This window comes from Lynx canadensis, chromosome X (assembly GCF_007474595.2).
Source record: "Lynx canadensis isolate LIC74 chromosome X, mLynCan4.pri.v2, whole genome shotgun sequence".
NCBI lineage: Eukaryota > Metazoa > Chordata > Mammalia > Carnivora > Felidae > Lynx > Lynx canadensis.
The window spans coordinates 7,736,804-7,760,795 of NC_044321.2; the positions used below are offsets into that span (position 1 = coordinate 7,736,804).

General features: G+C 43.6%; 1 protein-coding gene across 3 annotated transcripts in view; it reads right to left on the minus strand.

Annotated features, from left to right (window-relative positions):
• The window catches only part of ARHGAP6 (Rho GTPase activating protein 6), a 232,767-nt gene that overhangs the window by 61,540 nt on the left and 147,235 nt on the right, over positions 1–23,992 (minus strand). For all 3 annotated transcript variants that reach the window (XM_030306166.1, XM_030306164.1, XM_030306165.1), the window contains exon 2: positions 12,515–12,674. In XM_030306166.1, coding sequence (XP_030162026.1) covers positions 12,515–12,674 — 160 coding nt within the window. The remainder of the gene's footprint in view (positions 1–12,514; positions 12,675–23,992) is intronic.

Here is a 23,992-nt window from a genome sequence, read left to right on the forward strand (position 1 = left end):
ACCAGAACCCCAAAATCACACCCCGGGAAAAGTCAGCTGGGCAGTGGAGACAGTCCCTGCCATTGCTCAGTAACGATGCTCATTAGAATGGATTCAAAATAGCCCCTGCTACTTTGAGGTGCCATTCAAAGTCCATCCTGAGAAACGGAAGGGAGGGCAGCCCTGGCAAAAGGGGGTGGGGGGAGTAGTTAGCAGGAAAGCGGCTACCTCTGCCTCTCGGCAGGAAACGTGGCAGCAAGTCCAGGACAGGGGACCCAATGGGACCAGTGCAATGCTCCATCCAGTCTGAGAGCTGAACTAGGCTTAGCCCCAGAGGATTAGGAAAAGAGCCAAAGCAGCAATCTGGCCTCTGTTCGCAAACAAGTGCTCTCTGTCCAGGGATGTTGCACCACAGAACGTGACGAATCTCCTTGGCTTCAGACTTTATTTACACTCTAACGGTTATCTGTTTCAACGTCATCTTCCCCCCAGAAAGTGGTCTCATCCCCCATACTCTGACCCGTCCCTGCTCTGTCCACCCCTCCATCCAACGCTGACGAAGCACACGTTGTAGGCGAGACCGAGCTAGACACTATGACCCCAGGTGAATGAACGCCGTCTCTGCCTTTGAGAAACTCAGAGTTCAGTGCCAAAGGCAGACACATGGTAACTTCATGAAAGGAAAATGAAGAAAAGCCGCGGTGGGGGCATTTAGCAGGCGAGAGGTCCGAAGCGAGAAGGCAGTCTCCAGCGCTTCGGAAGGCTAATGTTTGCTTGCGTTCAGTCTTAAAGGACGAAGCGACGCTTCGCATGGGGCCTTTGAATTGTGGTGGGGGTTTCCTCCCAATAGATCACATGGTGACTGTTTAGTCTAGGAGATCCTTTCTCATCATACACCTGCCAGTGTTTTATTCCTAGTAATCCAACCCTTTCTCAAGCAAAAATTCTGTTGGTGAGAAAAGATGAGAAAATTGCTGATTCAGGAGTGAAATGACAGTTTCTTAGGTGGGAACTAGGGCTTAAGAGAGTGACAAATAAGAATCTGGAAGAAAACAATCTACATAGAAAAAGCGGAAAACAACGCACTCAAGCCCAAACCGGTCCCACTGTTCAGTCAGCTTTGGATCTCACTACATATATATTTTTTCATGTTATTTTCAAGAAACCTTCCATTCTATAGCCTCTCAGTAATTTAATCAAACCTATAGGTTCTTCCATTGACCTTGATGGAAATAGGAGGCAGGCAGAAACAGGGTGATTGAGTCATCTTGCTTGGTATAAACCTCGATGAATTAAACATTGTTTCTTTATCCTCCAGGCACCTTGTGCATTAGATTTTCTTAAGATCTGCTTCCAAAGTGTCTATTTCTCAGGGAAGAAAATATTTATGGCATTCTTAAGCAATACAGATGCCTCTCCTTGGGGCCGAGGCTCCCCAAAGTACTTGTGAAATGTACCAGTCCTCACAGTTTACATGTGGAAGTGGTGGTGAAATGATCAAAGCTGCGGTCAGAAAATGAGAACATTCTGTGAATCTCTCACTGTTGTCAAGGGAGGCAGCTCTTGGGGGTCACCATGCTTCCAGGTAAATGCTAAGAGACCTTTTCCATTTCGTGTCAATTATGTTGGCAACGTAATAACTGGTCATGATCAAATGATGCCCCAGAAGGATCTTTTACTTGCTGTCATTTTTTCCATATTCAAATGTTACGAGTAAAGAAAAAAAAAAAAAAGCTATAAGCTCATGTCCCAAAGGGGCAGCCTGGGCAGTGACTTTTCCTAAGCTAGGAGCTAGTCTGTCTCTCCTGGCATCTGAACTTGCATGTCTTATCACACATTCCTTAAATCAAAAACAATGTTTTTAACTTAGCCTAGGTAGGCATTATATTCGCAGAGACAGAAGTTTCCAAATATCAGAGCAAGAAAAATGGCTTTTGGCAAGTCTTTTCCTTGAGCCATGTTTCTTTCCTTGGAGCATAAGGGAAAGAAAGCAGGCAGGACAACAAAAAGACAGAAATGGCTTATCCCAAAGAAATACCCTGGATTGTTAAGGAAATTAAACTCCAAATTACAGAAGTTTCGTCATTAGTCGATTTAAAGCGAAAGCCTGTAGTTTGAGTTGAAAAGGTAGAGTCAGACAAGGGTATTGACGCACGGTATGATTTTTGACCTGTGTAAGAGTCCATTATTATTTACTTTCTTTTCGCAGATCCTGTTTTATAGTGAACAAGTAAGAAGGGAGTCAAATGTCTTTACCTCTTTGGTTAGATTTATTCCTAGGTGTTTTATGGGAATCAAATATCTTTTGATTGGTGGGAATCAAATATCTTTAAACCATAAACTTGAAGCCTTGGGAACTCTTCCAAATCTCTGCCAGTAGCTCTCTGAAAACAGCTCTTACAGATTCAATAACTGGATAAATGATGGAATTCGATGAAAACTATTAGGCTCTTCATCCTTTCCTTTTCCATCCTTTTGATTATTCTTTGAGCCATACGAAACAATTCTTTACGATATGGAAACAGTATCTGAAACATGATGAGATACTATGATTGAATCTTAAATCCATTCCCTTCAATTTCTCAAATACTTCCTGAGCCACAGATCTATGCAAAGGCCCGTGCTAGGTGCTAAAGCAAATAAATGTGTCTAGGCTTCCTCCCTGGCAACCTGGGATGAGTACTCACCCCAGGGTCATGAAAGGAATCTGAGGTTAAGCCAATTCTGGTGATTTCTTTCTGCCTGCCAGTATGGACTGGGGCACTGGCAGATGCTGCAGTTCTGGGGATGAAGAACGGAGGAAAGTCCACTGGGAAGCAGCAGGGAAAATACTTCTCTATTATGGACAAGACACCTGATGAGGAGTCTCTGCTTCTTCACGCTGCCAGAGAGGAAGTGACGCTGGTGGCTGCTGTAGTCATTTTGTGACAAGGGAGGCCAGCCAAAGAAGAAAGTGACCCACTGCTTACGGTCGAGGAGAAATGCACGAGTACCGGGACTAGCCTACCCGTGGGCTCCTTATAAAGTCATACAATCAGTCTCTTTATTATTTAAGCCACTTTGGGTTTGGTGTCCCTAATTTACAGCCAAAGCATCTTAGCAGTGGACAATCCAAAACTCTGCTGTGGGATGTGTTTTTCAACTTCTATTTGCACTATCCTCGTCCTGTAATGCCAGGTATCCCTAAGAAAGACATCCTTGAAAGGTTTGAATTTGTGTGTGTTGGGTGGGATCGAAGATAAAGGGGCTAAGAGGAGGGAGATCAGATTACAAGGATCCCTCAATCTGTAAATAAGTCTGGTCCTTAAAGAGAAATATTGCTAAGTTCTCGGTTACCAAAGCAGAGAGCAGTAACAAAGCTACTAACCAACCCATACTGGAGATTGACTTATTATTGAAGTCGCCCATTTAATGTGTAACCTACATTCCTATAAACTGCATGATGGCATCAGTTATTTAAGCAACTCAGAAAAACACTAACTTTTCTTTCTTGTTCAGCGCCACCAAGAGAATCGGTTACCCACTTTGAAAAACTATCTGATCGATCTAATATAATGTAAACATTTAAATATAGTTATCTACATTTACATTTAAAATAACAATATAATATAAACACTTTAAATTAATATAAACACGTAAAACATCTGAGAGTTACAAAAAGCCACATTGTTAAAAAAACACTCTTATTGCAAAATAAGGTTAAGATAGTGAAGAAATTGAAACGGACAGAATAGTATACTTGATCAGTGGCAAAGATAATAACTATAAATTACTATATGCAATTAATATGACTGTCTTAAAACAGAGGTCAAGAAGCCTTTTCTGTAAAGGTCGAGATAGTGAATATCTTCAGCGTTGTGGGCCATATGGTCTCTGCTAAAAGCAACCTTGGACCATATAGCAACAAACCAGTGTGCTTGTGTTTTAATAAAACTTTATTCATAAAAATAGGCAGTGGGCTGGATTTGGCATTTGGGCTGCAGTTTGTCCACTCCTGTCTTAAGTGAAGACTGCTTAAGCTGCTTTTTCAGAGCTTTGCATTTGTAACAGTTTTATAAATGCCCGGTAATTCAATTGTTAAATCATCTTGAGGGCTCGATTTCAAATTATCTAGAAAGCCTGGTTGGTTTCAAAAACCCCTTGGTATTTAATTTCAATGAATACTTATTTGCCTCTGTTTCACCCGTGGGGAAACAAAGAAAAAAGCAAAAATGGGAGCTCCTATTCATATTTCCGGGATGAGACATTCTTTGTAATTATCAAGTTTACTTTTGGGCCATGCTCCCAACAGAGAGAATAGCGTAGTCTTGAAGTCTTTGAAAGGTGCCAGAATATTCCAGAAACTGCAGTGACAAAAGTTTTGTTCAAAATGCCAACACCTTGTGCAATAATCGTTGCTGCTCCAAAAAAGATATATAAATATGTACAAATGTGACCAGTAGGGACAAGACGTTGGATAGAAAACTTTTGTCTGAGAACATAAAGGGAGCCATTTGTGAATACAAAGGCACATAGCATATGGCTTAAAGAAACACATACTATCCTACCGGGCTGCCCGCTCAGCACCAGAACAGAATGGAACAGCAGCATACATTTGAGAACTTGACATGGGAAAAGCCCTGGGGTACAGAGGAGAGCATCCAAGAAGAAAATTACAGAAGAGCCTGCAGAGAAATCTCTCCGTCATTCCTGGCTTTTGCTGGAATAGGTAGACAAGGCATGGATAAATGCCATCCACTGTTCTATCTTTTAATAGAATTGATGTACGCGTGCATTCTCCATTGACTGACTAGGAAATCCTTGAGGATGGGGACTGCTTTTGACATGATATTATAGCCTCCATTAAAGGCTTCTACCTCTTAAGAACCTAAAGCCCCACATATCTACTTCCTCCAGGTTGTACATCTAGCTTGGTATTGAGAGGGAGAGAGAAGGAGAGGGAGAGAGAGAAAGAGGGGCGGGGGAGAGAGCGAGAGCGCAGGGAAGCTATAGCAGAAGGCCTCCCAGATGGCACTCTACAGCCGGGCTCTGGACAGAGAAGGCACTAGATGCTTAGGCCAAGGGTCTAACCTTGGCTCATTTCTGTGGCCCTACGGAAATAATGCCCCATCTACCTTACCAAGGCCCTAAGAGCCCCAGCAAAGAACAACTAAGTCTTCCACATTGACCTTTTTGTTCTTTTCTTCCTGATTGCCACTCTTCTATTCCATCTGCTTTCCGAGACTGTGTTATTCAAACTGCGGGTCATAAACTATTAACGAATCAGGAAAACCTAGTGGGTCATGACAAGTGCATTATAGAAAACGATACAGAATCAGATAGAAGACGGCAGGAGAGAACATTATAGACGACATCGAAGTGTATGTCTGATGAAGATAAGCAGCATTTGGTTCACGTGTTTCCCGGACTGAGATGTAAAATGTATGTCTTGCTGTAGAATGGAAGTTTGAAATTCAGTGCTCTAAGACGGACAAACTTCAATCTGAGGTGCGTTCTCGGAACAGGCTGCAAACAAAATGGATTTCTTCTTTTGTATGCAATAGTGTGATAAATGGCTTTGATAGTGACCGCAGTTGGCAACAGGGGCCTGGGGGGTTTTGTTAAAAGAGGAGATTCGGTGGTTGAAGATTACTCTAATGGATTGAGGTGTGGTGGGCAGAGTAGGAGAGAAGCCCTGGATTGAGGAAAGCAGGTGGGGGCCTCTGGCTACAGTTAAGGTGAGACGGACGTGAGACAAAGTGATATGGCGCCGATGGCAATGGTGACACGTGAGGTTTGTTGAGAGTATATACAACTTCAGGAGGTGTTTTCAGCTCACGTTGCTTACTTCGCTTAAATCTCACATCAACCCTACGAGACCATCAGTCAGAGTTGGGGACTGGGCATGGGGTGACGTGGTAGGGAAACACTGACATGTCAAAATCATTCCTGGGGATCCTGGGGGAAATGAGAGAAAGGCGTGGATGCTGCTCTTTAGAGAGACAGGGAAGAGGAGAGGAAGGAGTTTAATTTGGAAGGACATGTGCATGCGTGCGTGCATGCGTTCATCGACTTCCAAGGATTTGCCGAAGGGCAGTGGAATGGGGTGGAGACCCGGGCAGTGTAGCCGGTGCTCCAGATTCAAAGAGAAGTGAGACTTGGCCTTGCCCTGGGGCAATCCCAGTCCCCTGGGAGGTCCCAGAAAAGGTGAGTGGTGGCACAGGAAAGATAGCACGGGCTCTGCCGCTCATACCACAGAGATACGCGTTGAGGGCCTCTGAGCCCGGCGGTCCCACATTATTCTTTGATCACCCTATTGGGTGACGTTCGCTTCCTCTCAGCATTTCTATCTACCTAAGGTGGGGTTTGCAGATTTTACCCCGGGCTTCAATTTCAATTTTACTTACACAGAAGGCTTTGACAAAGAGTTCTAGCACATCACCTCTTCACCTGGGCCACGCCAGCAAGAATAATACAGAAAGAGGATAGATAGATTTTCTGTCTAGGGCTGTTACATAAACACCCAAGCTCATGTTCCTGGCCCGTCAGGTCGCCCTCATTTGTTTGAATCACCACCTACATCACCAGTCGCATTTAAATCCCAAAGACAGCTTCAGGGTGACCCTACCCCAAAATACCATTTTCTCCCTTTCACGGAGTTGTTTACTCAGGTTTTACACCGCCTGAGAGACCATGGTGAGGGACCACTTCATAAGGAAGCCATATAACTGAGCGATTTTGAGGCATACTCTTTTCCTAGACCATTGGGCACATTTTCTTAGACCGTCAACCATTCCTCAGTCCATGACACTGTTCGCAAAATACGTAAACGAAGCCTTTCTCAGCCGTGATATCAGAAATTAACTGAAGGGAGAGGGGGGAAACAAGAGGACTAAAGAAAACAGGAATGTGCACTTCTGTCTCGTGGAACCATTCAGCTTTAGAAACTCGCCTTACAACATAATGAGGTTAAGCCATAGCGCCTGCACTAACATGCTTTACTGATTGTGGCAGAAATCAGTCATTTCCTTTCGTGTTACCTTAGACAGCAAATTTTTCCTGTAAAGGGCCAGATAGTAAACACTTGAGCCTGCGAGACATATGGGCTGTCACAGCTCCTCAATTCTGCCTTCGTTACGTGACAGATCTGTAGACGGCATGTAAATGAATAAGCATGGCTGGGTTCCAGTAAGATTTGATTTACCAAAACAGATGGTGAGCTGGGTTTGACCAGCAGGCCAGTTGCTAACCCCTGCTTAGACCACTTGTATTAAACGTTACCAAAATCGTATGAATTGAGCCTAACATACTATCTGATGCATAAATAGTACTTTGTCGGCGTGTTTTGAACAAATGAGAAGTTCATGCAGGTCATACGGTACTGTTTAATTTCTTGACCGTGCTTCTCCGCATCTGTCTCCTGGTTCTGCTGTTAAGGACTGGGACAGTTACACGCTAGAAAGACTCGTCCTGAAGCCCATGCCAAGAGCAGCCTTCCACCAGGAGGAAGCATTCCACGGTTGTCTCCACGGGGCGAGCTCAGGCTCACAGGGGAAACTCATAGATCTGATCCCTCCCGCTGAAAGGCCTCCCAAAGATTTCTCTAGCTTCTGTAGGGCATCTTCCAAAGTCCCTCTGCGAAATGGCTTAAGTTTAGAAGAGACCACAAATTAAGCTTCTCAGTCATTTTATAAGGTTTATGTAAATATTACCAGTTTTTAGTTTGTGTGTCTCCTGGCTAAATGGATACAGAGGAGGAAGGAGCCACAAGGTGTGAGAAGCTCAGGTCCCCGAACAAATGCATGGAGCAGAGTCCACTCTCTTGGCCCCCATGGCCATCGTCCACGGGAGAAATGTCTGGGTGAGGAAGAAACCGTTGTCCTGTTAAGGCACTGAGTGGTGAGCCTACCTCAATTAACACAAGAGTGTATCTTTTTTAAAAAAAAATTTGTTTTTAACGTTTATTCATCTTGGAGAAACAGAGAGAGAGAGACAGAGCATGAGTGGGGAAGGGGTAGAGAGAGGGAGACACAGAATCCGCAGCGGGCTCCAGGCTCCGAGCCGTCAGCACAGAGCCCGACGCGGGGCTTGAACTCACGGACCGCGAGATCGTGACCTGAGCCGAAGTCGGACGCTCAAACGACTGAGCCACCCAGGTGCCCCCACAAGAGGATCTGTGAGATACAGTCTTAGAAGGAGGGTTGCTGGGCCATTTGAGAGTTAGATGTTGCCCAACCACGTTGTAAGTTGCTGCAACAATGAAATTCCTACCAATGGTATGAAAAGTGTCTGCCTTCCCATAAAGTATATTACCCAACTTTTGGAGCCCTTCCGATCTAGGAGGAAGAAAAAACCCCTTTGTGTTTAGCTTGCATTTCTTTAATACACATGTGGGTGCTTCCTGTAATTTGTGTATATATCAATTATTTTTCCTTTTCACATTAGTTTGTAATAAAGCTTTATATGGTACAGAAGTGAGCCTTTAGCTGGTCAAATGTGCTGTAAATTTCTATTGAATTATTTTTTTTCCACACAGATGATTCTATTTTTTGTCCTTCAATGTAGTGAAATGCGTCATTATCTTTATGTTTTCTGGGTAATGCCTTCCCCAATGTAAAAATATCTAAATATGCAGCTACGTTTTATTTCGGTGCACTTATAGTTTCATTAAAAAAAATCCTCAAATATTTCTTCCATATCAGTTTATTTTGATATAAGGGGTAAGGTCAGAATCCAGCCTTTTCTCCTCAGTGGTCGTCTCACTGTCACAAATACTTAATCCATCATTTTCCCCCTGAACAAGAAAAAAGCAACATTTATCATGTCATAAGTTGCCATATTTATTTTTGTTCGTTTCTAAACTCTATTGTCTTCTATTGATCTGCCTGTTGCGAAACAGTATAATCCTCTTTTTTTTTTTTCAACGTTTTTTATTTATTTTTGGGACAGAGAGAGACAGAGCATGAACGGGGGAGGGGCAGAGAGAGAGGGAGACACACAGAATCGGAAACAGGCTCCAGGCTCCGAGCCATCAGCCCAGAGCCCGACGCGGGGCTCGAACTCACGGACCGCGAGATCGTGACCTGGCTGAAGTCGGACGCTCAACCGACCGCGCCACCCAGGCGCCCCAGTATAATCCTCTTTTAATTGCTGTAGTTGCCTGGCATTTTAATAAATGGAGAGGCGTTCTCTCCACTTGACCTCTTTTTCAGATTTCCCCTGCCTACTCTCACATAGTTATTTGTCTAGACGATGCTTAGATCAACTTAGGGGTATCACAAAAACAAATCCTGTTGGTGTGTTTTCTGGAATCACATTCAGCTCACAGATCATTAACAACATAATTGACATCTATGTATTACTGATTCTTCTTATTCAGGAAAAAAATATAGACTTTTATATCTATTCCTAACTTCTCTTCTTTCCCAACTGAGATTCCAACGTCTGGGATTACAATCATTCCCGTGGATACTGTACTAATTGGTTTCCTATCAGGTCTGTAACAAACGACCATAAACTTAGTTGCTTAAACAACTCAGGCTTATTACCTGACATTTCTGGAGGTCAGAAGTCTGAAATGGGTCTCACTGGGTTTAAATCAAGGCATCAGCAGGGTCGTATTCCTTTCTAGGGTTCTAGGGAGAATCTGTGTCCTTGCCTTTTCCAGCTCTCAGAGGCTGCCTTCGTCCCTTGGCTGGCGGCCCTTCCTTCACCTTCAAAGCCAGCACGGTTGCATCTCTCGACTATTCCTCCATAGTCCTCTCACTCTCTGACTCAGCGGTAGCTGGGAAAGTGTCTCTGCCTTTCAGCAGCCATGTGATTAGCTTGGGCCCTCCCAGCTAATCCAGGATAATCTCGCTACGCGCAGGACCTTGATTGCTCACATCTGCAAAGATGTTGGGGCCTGTGAGGTAACACTGGCAGGCTCCGGGGACTAGGACACGGCCCTCTTTGGGAGTGCAGTATTCTGCCTACCGCAGAGGAACTCTCGATGGCCATGTCCCTCTCTACCATCCCTGAACTCAACTAGAAGATCCTAACTCTAGTGAGAGGAGAGTGGATTAAGGGCTAGGAAATTTAAAGTACAAAATGGCACGGTTTGCTTTGGCCGTGTTTGGCTGCCGGGATGTTTGCTGTGCGAGTCAAGCTCCCAGCTACTAGCCTCAGATGGACCGTTTGGGCTGCCCTGTCATCTTGCAACACCGCTGGTCCACCAGCTTCCCTCTCTTCCCCTCTTTGCCTCTTTCCTCAAACCTCCTGGACCTCCTTCCCATCCTGGCTCCCAGCAGATGAAATTGCTTCCTATTTCGCTGACGATGGAGAGGCAGTCTCGGCTGAACCCACATGTTTGCCCGCTGCCTTCTAATCTGGCTGCATCTGCGCTCATATCACTGATGTCCCCGTATCATTACAGCTCGAGAGGACGTCAGACTCTGCTGGTGCTCTGATCCCACTCCTACGGTCCACTCTAGGAAGCCACCTCAGTAACGTCCCAACCCCCACTCCTCAAGTCTTCCCCTTCTGCGGTGAGTCCCAGCAGCCGATGAATATGTCAGATTATCATTCACCTGAGCCCTGGAAACACTAGTTTCACAGAGGAAGAGGGGTCCCCAAACAGATACCCACAGACAAATCCCTACATCATTCTAAAGTGACAGAGAACAGAAGTATGAGCTTGAGTATATTTCCATTTCATCATACCCACTATCTCATTAGGTTTGCTGTCATTTATTTAGGGTCTAGGCCACGGCCACTGTATTTATTTTCTTGAATAAATTATTCACACTGTGAATTGAGCCTGTTTAAAACCTCCACTTGGGGGTTTGCATGGACCCAAGTTGCCACCCTCAGACCAAAGCTGCCATCACAGCTCTCAGCACTGGCCCTGTATCTGAAGGATCTGGGTAAACATTCGATGTCTATAATCATGTGCCCCAAACAAATGCATCAGAACTCTTGGGTGAGGTCTGTTTCTCTCCTCCCAGGCACACGATTCCTTCTCTCCTCCATAAGTAAATTACTTGTAAATCATTAGTTCCTACTTTGATAGAAAATAGAAAAAATAGGGGCGCCTGGGTGGCGCAGTCGGTTGGGCGTCCGACTTCAGCCAGGTCACGATCTCGCGGTCCGTGAGTTCGAGTCCCGCGTCGGGCTCTGGGCTGATGGCTCAGAGCCTGGAGCCTGTTTCCGATTCTGTGTCTCCCTCTCTCTCTGCCCCTCCCCCGTTCATGCTCTCTCTCTGTCCCAAAAATAAATAAACGTTGGAAAAAAAAAAATTAAAAAAAAAAAAAAGAAAATAGAAAAAATAAGTCCTATAGCTCAAACATCTTTGAACATCTCAATAGAGCAAATATTTCCCTGAAGAGGCTGGAAACTACATAGTCTCAGAAACAAGTAATGGAGGGGTGCCTGGGTGGCTCAGCCGGTTAAGCGTCTGACTTGGGCTCATGTCACGATCTCACGGTTTGTGAGTTCAAGTCCTATGTCGGGCTCTGTGCTGACAGCTCAGAGCCCGGAGCCTGCTGCAGATTCTGTGTCTCCCTCTCTGTCAGTCGCTCCCCACTCATGCTCTGTCTCTGTCTCTCTCTCTCTCTCTCTCTTGCTCTCAAAAATAAACATTGAAAAAAAATTAAAAAAAAAGAAACAAGTAACAGAGATAGCTTCTAGCAGACAATTTTTATAAAACTGTTTGGTAAAGGTTATTTATTTAGTGGACCCTTTAAAAAGCAGGAACAAAGAGGGACATCAAATTAACTGGAGTTAAAAACAAAGCTACAAAAGAACGTTTGTTCCACGATATCTTATCTGATATGTATCCAATCTGAGTGTCACAGAACTTTTTTGAGCCATCATTCCCTTTGCTACAATTGGGTTTGCCAGCAACATTTCTAAGTTGTTCTAGAAACTGAAAGAACAACAAATCGCCTTTCTGTTACACGCTTTTACAGATTAGGAAGTATCCTTATGGAAGATAGGAAACATTCAGAAACAGAATTGACAGATGAAAGGATTTCAGATACACGCTTCTCATCTTTACCAGAATCAGGACCTGTATTTGTCAACACTTCAGATACACCAGGTGAAAGATGATAAAGATGACTTAACGTGAGTAGAATCCCTGATTCTGGGTTAGCATAAGGTCAAATGACGAGTTTAATAGATTGTGAAAACATTCTTTTCAACTGATTATTTTGATATCACGTTGCTACCCACACGGTCTTAGTTCGAGCCCTTGAGGTTGACCTTTCTGAAAGTTCTTTTTAATGGATTGTTCGGAAGCCACGCAGGCTGCTGAGATACACATGGCTTTCCCCTTCACTACCTCAAGCTGACCTTCCCCAAGCGGACCTTCCCTTTAAACATATTGGTTGACACGTCAACTGTCCCCCTTGAACGTGTCCTTCAGGATGGACAATGATGCCAGCCAACAACCAAGAAGCTGTAGTTTCCTTCCCGTGTTAATGTTAGGTGCGAGAGGTGTTTCCAGCCTGTGGCTTTGGCGAAGCAGATGTTTGACTCTCAGCGTTTCCCGGGGGGATGGCAGGCGTGGCCTTACCTTTGGGAATGGTGATTGGACAGCTCAGGTCACAGTCCTGCTGCAACTGATAGAAAGCCACTTCCTGCAGCCGGGCCCGCTCCAGCTCAGAGAGACTCTGGATGGGAACCGATCTCAGCCGCACACTGCGGCCCGACATGCTGTTCCAGGTGAAATCACCCTGCACCAAGGGGGAAAACATCAAGAGTTAAACACAGTTCATGTATGTCTCACGAACCTCATCCTTTCTCTTAGTCGGTAATAAAGTCAAGCAAACTTCATCTCTGGGTGCCACCATCGGCTCTTCAGCCCTAAAATCAAATCTACTCTCAGTTAATCGTGAATTTTCTCAGTCAGGTGCGAATGCCAAAATCTCTAGTATCTGCTGGGTCACTTGGTCCCGTATAATGATTTACATGTAGCCAAAGAAAACCACGGGAAAGAGACTTTAAAGGTCCTACTTCCTCTCTTTTATGGGAACACATGGGAACTTTTTCGGTCGTGTAGCTCAGTGAAAGAGTGCCTCCAGTTGCCATCACGCACACTGGATTGAGCAAACCGGGTTTGAACGGCACAAGTCCGCTTATACACAGATATTTTGGGGTAAATACAGTACGGTACTATAAATGTATGTTCTCTTCCTTACGATTTCCTTAATCACATTTTCTTTTCTCTAGCTTACTTTGTTCTAAGAATATAGTCTGTAATACATACAACATACAGAATAGGTGCTAAGAGGCTTTATGTTACTGGTAATTACGACTTCCACTCAAGTAGGCTGTTGGTAGTTAAGTTTCTGGGGAATCAAAAATTAAATGCAGATCTTTGATTGTGTTGGGGGTTGGTGCCCTAACTCCCACAATGTTCAAAGGTAAACTGTATAATACTTAATAATATGATACATTACATGAGAATACAATCTAGTATATTTATAACATATAACATATGCTCATATGATAAATACTTATGGTACATAATTATATGTATGATACATTGTATTAATATTACAGTAATTTACAGCGTATGTAAATACAATATAATAGAGGTGAAATTGAGCCTTACAGAAGTTAAGTAATTTTCCTCAAATCATAAAACTTATAAGATTTGGAACCAACCAGAACTCAAGCAAAAAACATGTGCCCTTAAACTGTCTGCTAAATCAACCATTGAGTTTCTATTTACAGCACTCTGAGTTATTTTGGTCAATAGGTACAGAAATATGATCAATCACAACTACACATATTTCTAGACACATCTGATGTTAAAATACTCCATAGCAGAGAATCAAAGCAAAGATTCCCCCACTCCTGAGTATGTTCTTGTGTGCACATACATCCACGTGGACTGAATAGCCCTGCCCTCGGTGTGGACAGTGAGAATGTGATGGCCTAAGAGATGATATGCCACGATCCTCTGAAACCCAATGTCCCCTTACTGAGGAGGGTTTCCCGTGAACCACAGACATCAGCCACAGCACAAGAGTTTTGAACAGGTATCTACAATTTCCTTAGCAATCAAAAAAAGTTCCAGGAGGAAGGAGCAGCGCTGGCCCCACAGGCAGTGCCCAGGAGTTGTGCATGTGCAAAACATATAAGGAATCTCATAAGACTTTGCCATCCTTATCACTCGCCTTAAAGAAGAGAGACAAGAACGATCGTCCCCAGCAGCTACCGAAACACCTCTGTGCCCTCGTGGTAGCAAATTCCTGCCTAGAATGTTCACTCCAAGAGTGAATGGCACTATGTTAATTTGTTGATATTTTTTCCTTTGTATGTGGGGCTTCATGTATTTATTCATTCATTTAACAGATGGAGATATTATACTCTGGTCGGGGCAGACAACAAACAAGGCAAGTATAGGGTACACATATGAATTTGCATCCGGTGCATAATGGTAAAAACAGGAGCCCAGGAGGGGTTCAGGGGGCATGATGGGGGGATAGTCTGGGCACGGGAGTGAGTGAGCAAATCCAGGCAAAGTGGGTAGATTGCCATCGTTTGATGAACTGAAAAAAATTCTTCCAGGCCCAGTATATTTTGCATTTTTTCCTTCCTTTTCCGTTTTTGGTATAATTGGCCTGAGCACAAGTTTAGACAGGAGTTGAGGACTCAGGCCTTGAGTATACCTCTCACTCACAGTCTTTAAGCTTAGGGTACCATGAGGTATAATACCAGTGAATTGCTCTTTTTCCTCCCAAACGAAAGTTCCAGATGAGTTGGAAACTTTTATTTTTTAATTTTTATGTATTTTTGAGCAAAAGAGAGAGAGAGACAGAGTGTGAGCAGGGGAGGGGCAGAAAGAGAGAGAGAGAGAGAGAGAGAGGCACAGGATCCGAAGCAGCCTCCAGGTTCCGAGCTGTCAGCACAGAGCCCAACGCAGGGCTCGAACCCACGAACCTCGAGATCATGACCTGAGCTGAAGTTGGACCCTTAACCGACTGAGCCACCCCCAGAGGAGTTGGCAACTTTTAAATATGAAGTTTAGGTATCTAAGAAAGCCCATTGCTATTTGAAGTGTCAAAATGGAATTGCATACCTATTCGTTAAAAGCACTTAAGAATGTGACCTCCAGTTGGCTCAATTATCTATAGTAGGGGTTGACCATCTTTTGCTGTAAAAGGCCAGATAGTAAATATTTCAGGCTCGACAGGCCATGTGGTCTCTGTCAAACCACTCAAATACACCTTTGTGGCAGAAAGCAGCCATGGACAATTCGTAAATGAATGAGTGTGGCCGTGTTCCAATAAAACTTCATTTATAAAAACAGGCGGAAGGCTGCATTTTCCCATTGGGCTATATAGTTCGCCAACCTCTGGACCACAGCTTATGACTGAAATAAACCAATCCCTATAATAAACATTTTATTTTTATTTGCTATGTCCTCCTGGTTAATTAATTCAAACAAAATTTAATGGGCACCTATTACATGCCGAGAAGGGTACTAGGCTTGGGATAATCAAAGTGACAGCACAGTCCTTGTTCTTAAGGAGTTAAACTTCAAGGGGCGCCTGGGTGGCTCAGTCGGTTGAGCATCCGACTTGGACTCAGGTCATGATCTCGCAGTTTGTGAGTTCGAGCCCCGCGTCGGGCTCTGTGCTGACAGCTCAGGGCCTGGAGCCTGCTTCGGATTCTGTGTCTCCCTCTCTCTGCCCCTCCCATGCTCACGCTCTGTCTCTCTCTGTCTCTCAATAATAAATAAATGCTAAAAAAAATTTCAACTTCAACAGGAAGAGCACATACGACCCATAAAATACAGAGATTGTGATACTGGAATTAAGTACCAGATGCAATGGGGTACCTAGGGGAAAAGGTTTGGACATATGTCTGGGGGATCAAAGAAAGCTTTCTAGAGAAGGCGGTGTTTCAACGGAGACTCGAAAGCTGAGTAAGAGGAGTGAGAGTTTGCCCAGTAGAAATGCAACACTGGAAAAACAGTGGGTGCCAAGGCAAATGAATTCGGGACAACTAGCTTGGTTTGGGAAATTACAAGGCTGGAAGGAGGGAAATTGCAGGAGGCGAAGCCATGTAGAAGTCAGGGCCAGATCCTGGAGGGCTTTTACTGCAGGCATTGCGAGGTAGATTGGACTCTACTCAGTAGTAGGTGATGCCTAGTCACGAAGGGACCTTGAACGAGAGAGGAGCATGATCAGATCCACATATGGGAAAAATGGAAAGAAATTTCAAAAGAAAGTGAGGGAGGGAGCAAGTCAAAGATATAGAGATCAGCAAAAATGTTGGGCTAGGTATGATGCTGATTCAAATTTGAACAAGTGGAGCCACACTCTCTAAGTCTCTAAGAGAGACACCTAGAACCTAGACACCTATATTATTCTTGTGATTTTTTTCAACCATTTAAAAATGTAAATACCATTCTTCGCTAGAAGGTAGTATAAAACAACAGGCGGTGAGCTGGCTTTGGCCCACGGGCTGTAGTTTGCAGACACCGGATACAAAGAGATTAGGGTCTTTCAATATGCCGCACAGATTTATTTAACATCTACTACCATGTACCAGAGACCCTGTCCTGCATCATGAGCTATATACATCAGCTAGATTCAGGAGGGCAAGAAACTCGCCTGGTTTATCCGCCTTGGTGTCCCCGGTGTCCAAGGCAGAACCTGGCACGTAACTGTCACTGAATAAATATTTGTCAATCCACAGACTAAATGAATCGGGTACGTCACCAGTTCAATAAGAAACTGGAAACTAACCACCCATGTAATGCTGTATCTAGGTGGGAGATGTCTTGTGGATTTGAATAAACTGCTGAGAAACAGTGTTTTGAAAGAGAGCCTGTGGATGAGCCAAAAAATGCTGGTACATGAGGACAGAAAATAAACGTAGTAACATCAGACCCGAAGAAAAACAAATCCATGACACCTACACTCACCCATCAGAACTCCTATGAGCACAAGGACATGAAACACAAAGGTCGATATTGCCTTGTGATCCTCAACTCTCAATCGTGCTCCAGGGCAGCATGTTTCTTTGGTGACTGTTCATCTACTAAACGGGTGACTCATTTTAAGGCTCTCTGGATCTAGTCTTCTGAGTGGTTGCCACAGGATGTTTTTTTTTCCCCCCAAAATTGAAAGTGGATGATTTCAAATTTGTTTCAATACTATAAATGTAAGTGAAGTTGAGACTGACCCAATGTTTCTGGAGAGCCTAAAGACCTTGACAGTTGTAAAACTATCCTTTAAATCTGGAGCACTACTGGACGGCATCAATAAAGGATAACAATGATACAAAAAGATATAGCACAGTGGTTTTTGAGGGTGATTTTTGCCCCCCTCAGGAGACATCTGGCAATGGCGGGAAACATTTTTGGCCGTCCTAAGTCTGGGGAGGGGTTCGCTACTGGCCTCTAGTGGGTGAAGGTCAGGGATCTATCTGTTCAACATCCTACAACACCCAACACAGCCCCCCACGATAAAGAAATATCTCGCCCCACACGTTCATAGAGCAGAGGTTCAGAAACCTTGGCATAGCATACCTTAGGTCTGCTATTAGGCCCAGATTACATAGAATCTCCTTAAAACGATGGTGTCAGGAGCTATTAATAATCATTGATGAGTTTGGTTTAATATCAAATGCATGCACTATGTATCCTTAAGTATATTATACATTATTATGTATATTACATATGTATAAATCTGTGTATTATGTAAACAAACAGAATTACGGAAGCTATTTAAAACTAGCATTAAGAAATACAAACAGCACAAACCAATTTAAAAGGAACAAACAAACACAAACAAGGTCTCAATACAAGAGAGTCTTGATCAACTGGAGAACAACTCCCCAAAAGCTTGAACTAAAGAGATTTCCTTCCTCTACCAGAAGTATATGTCTCCACATTTAGAGAAAAGAAGAAGCAAAAGACAAACTGAAAAACCAACAATCTAATATCTGTGATCTATTCAGAAAGGTCATTCTTTTGAGCAAAATTGCATCTTTACAAACAGACTTGATTTTCCCATGAAATAAAATTGATTGAAATCATTTTGGTTTTGGTCTATACCACATTGTTTTCTTATGTCCTTGAGACTAGTCTCTAATTGTGGCATCGCTCTAACCTCATCCAACTGTAAACTTCCAAAGGCCAAGGGAGCCAGCGAGGAGTGATTCAGGGCTGTTCAAAATTCAGCCTGCAGACCCAGGACAGTGGAGTTACCTGGGCAGATGATTCTTGTTAAATATGCGGGTTTCTGGGCTTTAAGGCAGATTTGGGGAATTAGGGTCACAAGGAATTAGGGTCAAGCACCTTCATCATGAGCCAGCATCCCCAGATGAGCCTTATTTTTGCACAATAAAGGTTGAGACCCACTGGTATGGTGGTGGAGACTTGGGTTCACATACAGATGAGCTCTTTGGTAAGATTCAGAACATCCCTGAGCCTCGGTGTCCGCATCAAGAAGATGGAGCAAAGAACAAGCCACCTCTCAGGTTTGTAGCGATCAGATGAGACAATGCCAGTGAATTTCTGTGGGGGAGGGCTTATTAGCTCCCAGCAAGCCCTGAATATGTGGTAATTAAAGTCATAATTAGCATTAATCATCATTCCTCTAAATTTACATCCCCCTTTTAAACCTGGCAGTTTTAGTGACACCGAAAACTCCTAAGAACCGTGCACTGAATTCATGAATAAATGGTTCCTCTATGTGCAAGATGCCTTTTCTAGGTGTTTACAAGCCAGCCAGCTGGATTGTGGCTCCATATGGGCAAGAAACAGAAGAAAAGACCAGATCGGTAAGTTAAGGCCTGAAAAATGGCACGCCATGTAGAGAAACCACACCAGGAGCTGAATTTCTTTTTAACCGTTTTCTGTTGCGGCCAGCCGTCATTTGTACAGCCAAGGTTCCCAGATAATCGCAATGTGTTGTTGAAACATGGCATAAGTTTAAATACCAGGCTCGCGACCAACATTTTTGAAAAGGGCTGCCTAGTTCTTTATAACTCCAAAATAAACACATCACCAATGACAAGGAACCCCCTTCTTCATGAGCTTCCGGGCAAAGCTGAGCGTATTTGTGTAGCTGTCACACTGCTGTTTGGACTCTTAAAAGAGGTTATTCCTCTAGGAACTCAACAGAATATTCATATGTCCAGTCACTTTCTTCTCTGGTTCCTCAGCCACTCCTTCTCAAAAGATCTTGTTCTATTCATCGATTCTGGTCTGTCGCCTAAGAGAAGGAATTTTAGAAAATTCTGAACACTTGGTGGGTATGGCAGTCCACTTTGTTACCTTTGCTTTGGTAGTAGCTATTTATTGCTACAAGGAGTAGCTATTTATTGCCACAAGGAGTGTTACAATGTCACCGAAGCGTAATGGAAATGTACACTTAACTCATTCAACAAGTTCTTAATGAGCAGCTTCCACAGGCCAGGCAGTGTTCTAGGTCCTGTGGATTCACTGGCGAACAAAACAAAGCACCCTGCACTCAACAAGCTTCCAGGTTAGTGAAGGAAACTGATAAGAAACAAAGATAATACATGAGTAAATTACATAACAATTTACAAGGCGATAAACCCTAGGAGGAAAAGAAGGTAGAGCCGGTGAGAGGAATCAGGAGTGCTGGCGGGGAGGGGTTTCCAGGGCAACCTTATTGAGACGTGATCTTTGAGTCAACCCTCAAGTAAGGAGGTGAGGTGATGCGCCCGCCAGATCCTAGGAGATGAGAATCCCAGGCAGAGATGAATTGACACAAAGGCAGTTGGGGTAGTGGCTAAAAGCAAGGGCTGGCAAGCTAGGCTGTTGGGTTTTTCATTTCGGGTCTGCCACTTTCCAGTCATGTGGCTTTTAGCAAGCTATTTTCTCTCCTGTGCTTTGTTTTCCTAACCTGTGACACAGGGGTGATGGCTAGCCAGGGTTTGGCACACAAGAGCCTGTGGACCAAATCCTGCCTCCTGATTGCTTTTGTAAATAAAGTTTTATTGGAACACAGCTGCACTCATTCACTTAGGTATTGTCTACTGCTGCTTTCACCGACTTGCAAAGCTGAAACTGTTTGCTATCTGGCCCTCTACAGAAAAAGTTTGCTGACTCCTGGACGACACTAAAAGTAAAGGCACATCTATGATGAGGATTTGTCTTTAGGGTCGCCATTTTCCTCCTCTGCTAAGATTTTCTCCGGGCAACATCCCAAAGAGCCTGTAAAGAAATCACACAACATAGGAAGAATTGGGGATATTGGAAAGTATGTAAAAGTCGGGGTGGCATAAAAGTGGTTATCTGCAAATGGCCCATTCATCTAAATTATTGATAAACCAAAGGAGGAGAAATGAACATCGTCAAGCCCAGTGCTGTGCTAACACCATTCAAAAACAACAACAACAACAACAACAACAACAACAACAACCCAAAAAGTCAACATGTCTTAGTTCACTGACATTAGAAAGGCAGACCTCCGGACATGGATTGGACCGTGAAGATCCTGCTAACACTCATGGATGGTTCACTTTCTGCTAGTTATTGCCCCGAGCCCTTTATCTGTGTTAGCTCATTTATTTCTTACACCAGCTCTAAGGACCATGTTACCATTATTATTCCCGTACTTCCGATGAGGAAACCTAGGCACGAGTCTTAAGTAACTTGTCAAGCTGGCACACCCAGTGAGCGGCGGAGTTGGGATCTGAAGCCAGGCTGTGGGCTCCAGAATGTAGACCCCAAAGCACTATACGTATTTCACCCCTTCTCATGATAAATCAATCCAAACCCCTGCCTTTACAAAGGAGGAAAGAAAGGTCCAAGGAAGTCAGATGACTCCTACAGAAGCAGAGTGGCATCTGGGACGTAAGGGACACATTCGGCCTCTTCCCCGCACCGGGTCTTTTCATTACGAGACACAGCCTCATAGTAAGGAGAGCCAGACAGTGTCCAAAAATCCAGGAGCTTAAGGTTTTCCCCTTTTGTAAAACAGAGCCCATTAGATTTATTATTAGCCTTATCTAATATCCCAGTTGTTCTCCAAAGGCCGGGTTCAAGACGTCCAGCGGAGAAAATAAGCCACTTTATTCTTCCAGAACTCAAAACAGCCCGTGCCGAATCTTCTGCAGAAAGCAGCCCAGTTATGCTGTCGCATTTCATTACGGCATGCGCCTCTCTGCTCCCGTTTGCTCACTGCAAGCTGCTGTAACATCATCAACCGATCTAAAAATAACATTCTCATAAATCTCTACTGGCACAGATAAGTACTTAGCTGTCGCACATCTCAGACACTGATCCATCCACTTTTCTTCCCAAATCACAAGATAGATGTGGAAGAATCGCAACACTTTATCACCATAATCTTCTCAAAAAGAAGTATAAGCAGAGACATATCCGTTGCTTACCCAGGAATTCTATTCAGCCGTGTCTTTGCTGTCCTAATGTAACAGAACTATGCTTGGAGTAGGAACTGGCGTCTGCTTTTTTTTTTTTAATTATTCTTTTGGTGAAAAATGGATCCTGCAATGGCAGATTACATCGAGTATCTGAGAAAAGGCCCAGCTGGCATAGCTGCGATTCTCAGGATACTTTGTGTTGCCAGAGACCTCTGCTACCGTGAATCTTGGGACCAAAAAATGCAATCTTGTCATGGGACCATTGAGAAGTTCCTGTCCCTGCGGAATGGAGGCAGGCTGTGTCACTGAGTGAGCGTGCGAGTGAGTCGGTGTGTGTGTGTGTGTGTGTGTGTAGAAAGGGGGGGAGGGACAAAAAGAATGCAGAGAAATTGAAAGTGGTTTTCCTGATTTTTATTTTAATAAGGCTATTTAAAAAAAAATTTTTTTAACATGTATTCATTTTTGAGAGACAGAGAGAGACAGAGCATGAGCGGGGAAGGGGCAGAGAGAGGGAGACACAGAATCCGAAGCAGGCTCCAGGCTCCGAGCTGTCAGCACAGAGCCCGACGCGGGGCTCGAACCCATGAACCACGAGATCGTGACCTGAGCCGAAGTCGGACGCTCAACCCACTGAGCCACCCAGGAGCCCCATTAACAAGGCTATTTTGAAGAGAGATTCTGGAGTGAGGAAAGGATTCCTCTTTTAAAAAAAATCCTCTTTTCCACAGGGATCTACAAATGGTAATTGGATTGTAACTGTGCAAAGTGTCCTTATTAGGAATCAAGCAAAGAATGTTGGAAGCCTCGGGTAAAATCCCTGAGAGCATGATAAAGCACACAGGACGCTTTCTTTGTGTAGGACAAATCCTCAATTCTTAAATTATATTTTAAAACCACTGGCTTGTTCATTTTCCTAAGACCCGAAAAAAAGCATTTAAAAAGGAAAAGATTTCTTTCTCTTTTATACCGAAGCATAACACATGCTCTGAATTTTATGCTCTTTGTGAAACAATAGTCCTTGAGAAGTTGTTCATTTCCTGAACAGGAGGGTGTGGAGGGCGGCGTGGACATAACCACGTGGCCATATTTAAGAGGGTGCAGGTGGGAGTTGGGGCTGACGAAGAGAACTCCATGAAGAGCAGAAAGAAAAGGGAAGACTAAAAACATACCCCGATCACTAATTACCTTGATCTCCATGTATACCACATAGCACTGAAGCAAACACAATTCAAAAAGACACTTTTGTTTTCCAGTCGATACGAAGTTATAGTTCTCTTGTGGTCTAGAGTGAATTCCAACCCAAGAATTGCTGTGATTATAACCGACAACCTGAGAAATGAGTTCACGGATGATCTTACCCAAAACTTCGAGATTTGGTATGTTTTTTGCTAGGATTCTGTGAGGTTAATCATCACTTGATAGAAGCCACACACAGCTTCTGCTGCTGCTGGGATTTATTTAGCAAGAGAAAGGAATTTGAAAATAATAAAACACATCAGATGGTTTTCTTTCCCAGAACGATTACACGTAAAGAGAAATTCAGAGTCAAGATTTACACACCTCCATATCCACTACCCCCGACGTGCAGATGTTGAAAATCGTCATCATTCCAGCAGATACTGAATACGGTTTGTGTAATCTGGACACTCGCAAATGGAATTCAGATCCTCATTTAAATTTATTTAATATAATATTTCGCATGAAATTGATAAGCATGCGATTCACTTGTCATGGTTAGGCCAGTGATCTTTTAGTTCTCATGTAGTTCTCACTGTGAGCTTACTAAGCGCTGGACATTTTCCTAAGCATTTTATTCATTAACTGCTAAAGGAATTATAAAAAGTGGGTTACATCACATCCCATATTACAGATGAGGAAACAGAAGTTCAGAGAGGTTAAGTACTATGCCCAAAGATTCACAGCTCATAAGTACCACAGCTGTGATCCCAACCACTACGAGGCTTACAAATGAACTGGAAGACAAAGCCACAGGCCACAACCCACACCGGTCAGGGCCATGTCTCAACTGTCTAATGAGAAATAGACACGGCAATTTAATAAGAATGATAACCAAAGACTGGAGTGGCTTGTTAAATCAGCTACTTAATGGAGTCATACACTGTCAGGTCAACGCACGTTTCATAAGAAGGCGACTATTTCTTTAAATGAATAATCTCAACCTCAAGAGACAATGTCTTGAGAAATCCCTGGTCTGTTTTCAGAGTGGAACCAAGTTTGGCCTGGAGAGGCAATGCAGAGCAATGGAGAAGCCGTGTATCTGGCATTCTTTGGAAAAACGCACTCAAGCCAGAAAAACAAAGGGCGAAGATAAAGAACCTTCTTTTTATTTAAATATCCAGTCTTTAAGTAGAGCCAATAAGAGAACCAATAAGAGGCCCAAAGTCACCCAAACAGCCTGAGAAATAAATATCAGGAAGCAATTAAAAGGTCCATTCCATGGGAGAGCTTGCTAACCACAAAAATGCTAGAACACAACTGTGATCTTTTATCCATTTGACTCTTCCCTAGCCAAGAGTACCAAGCAACAACTATGCCATTAAGTATCCACTCCACCTTCTTCTTTGGCTCTTCTGGATTATTTCTGCTCATGCTGTTGGGGACATTTTGCACATTCAGGGCAAAAATATTGTAGAACCACTATGTCAAATTTGGG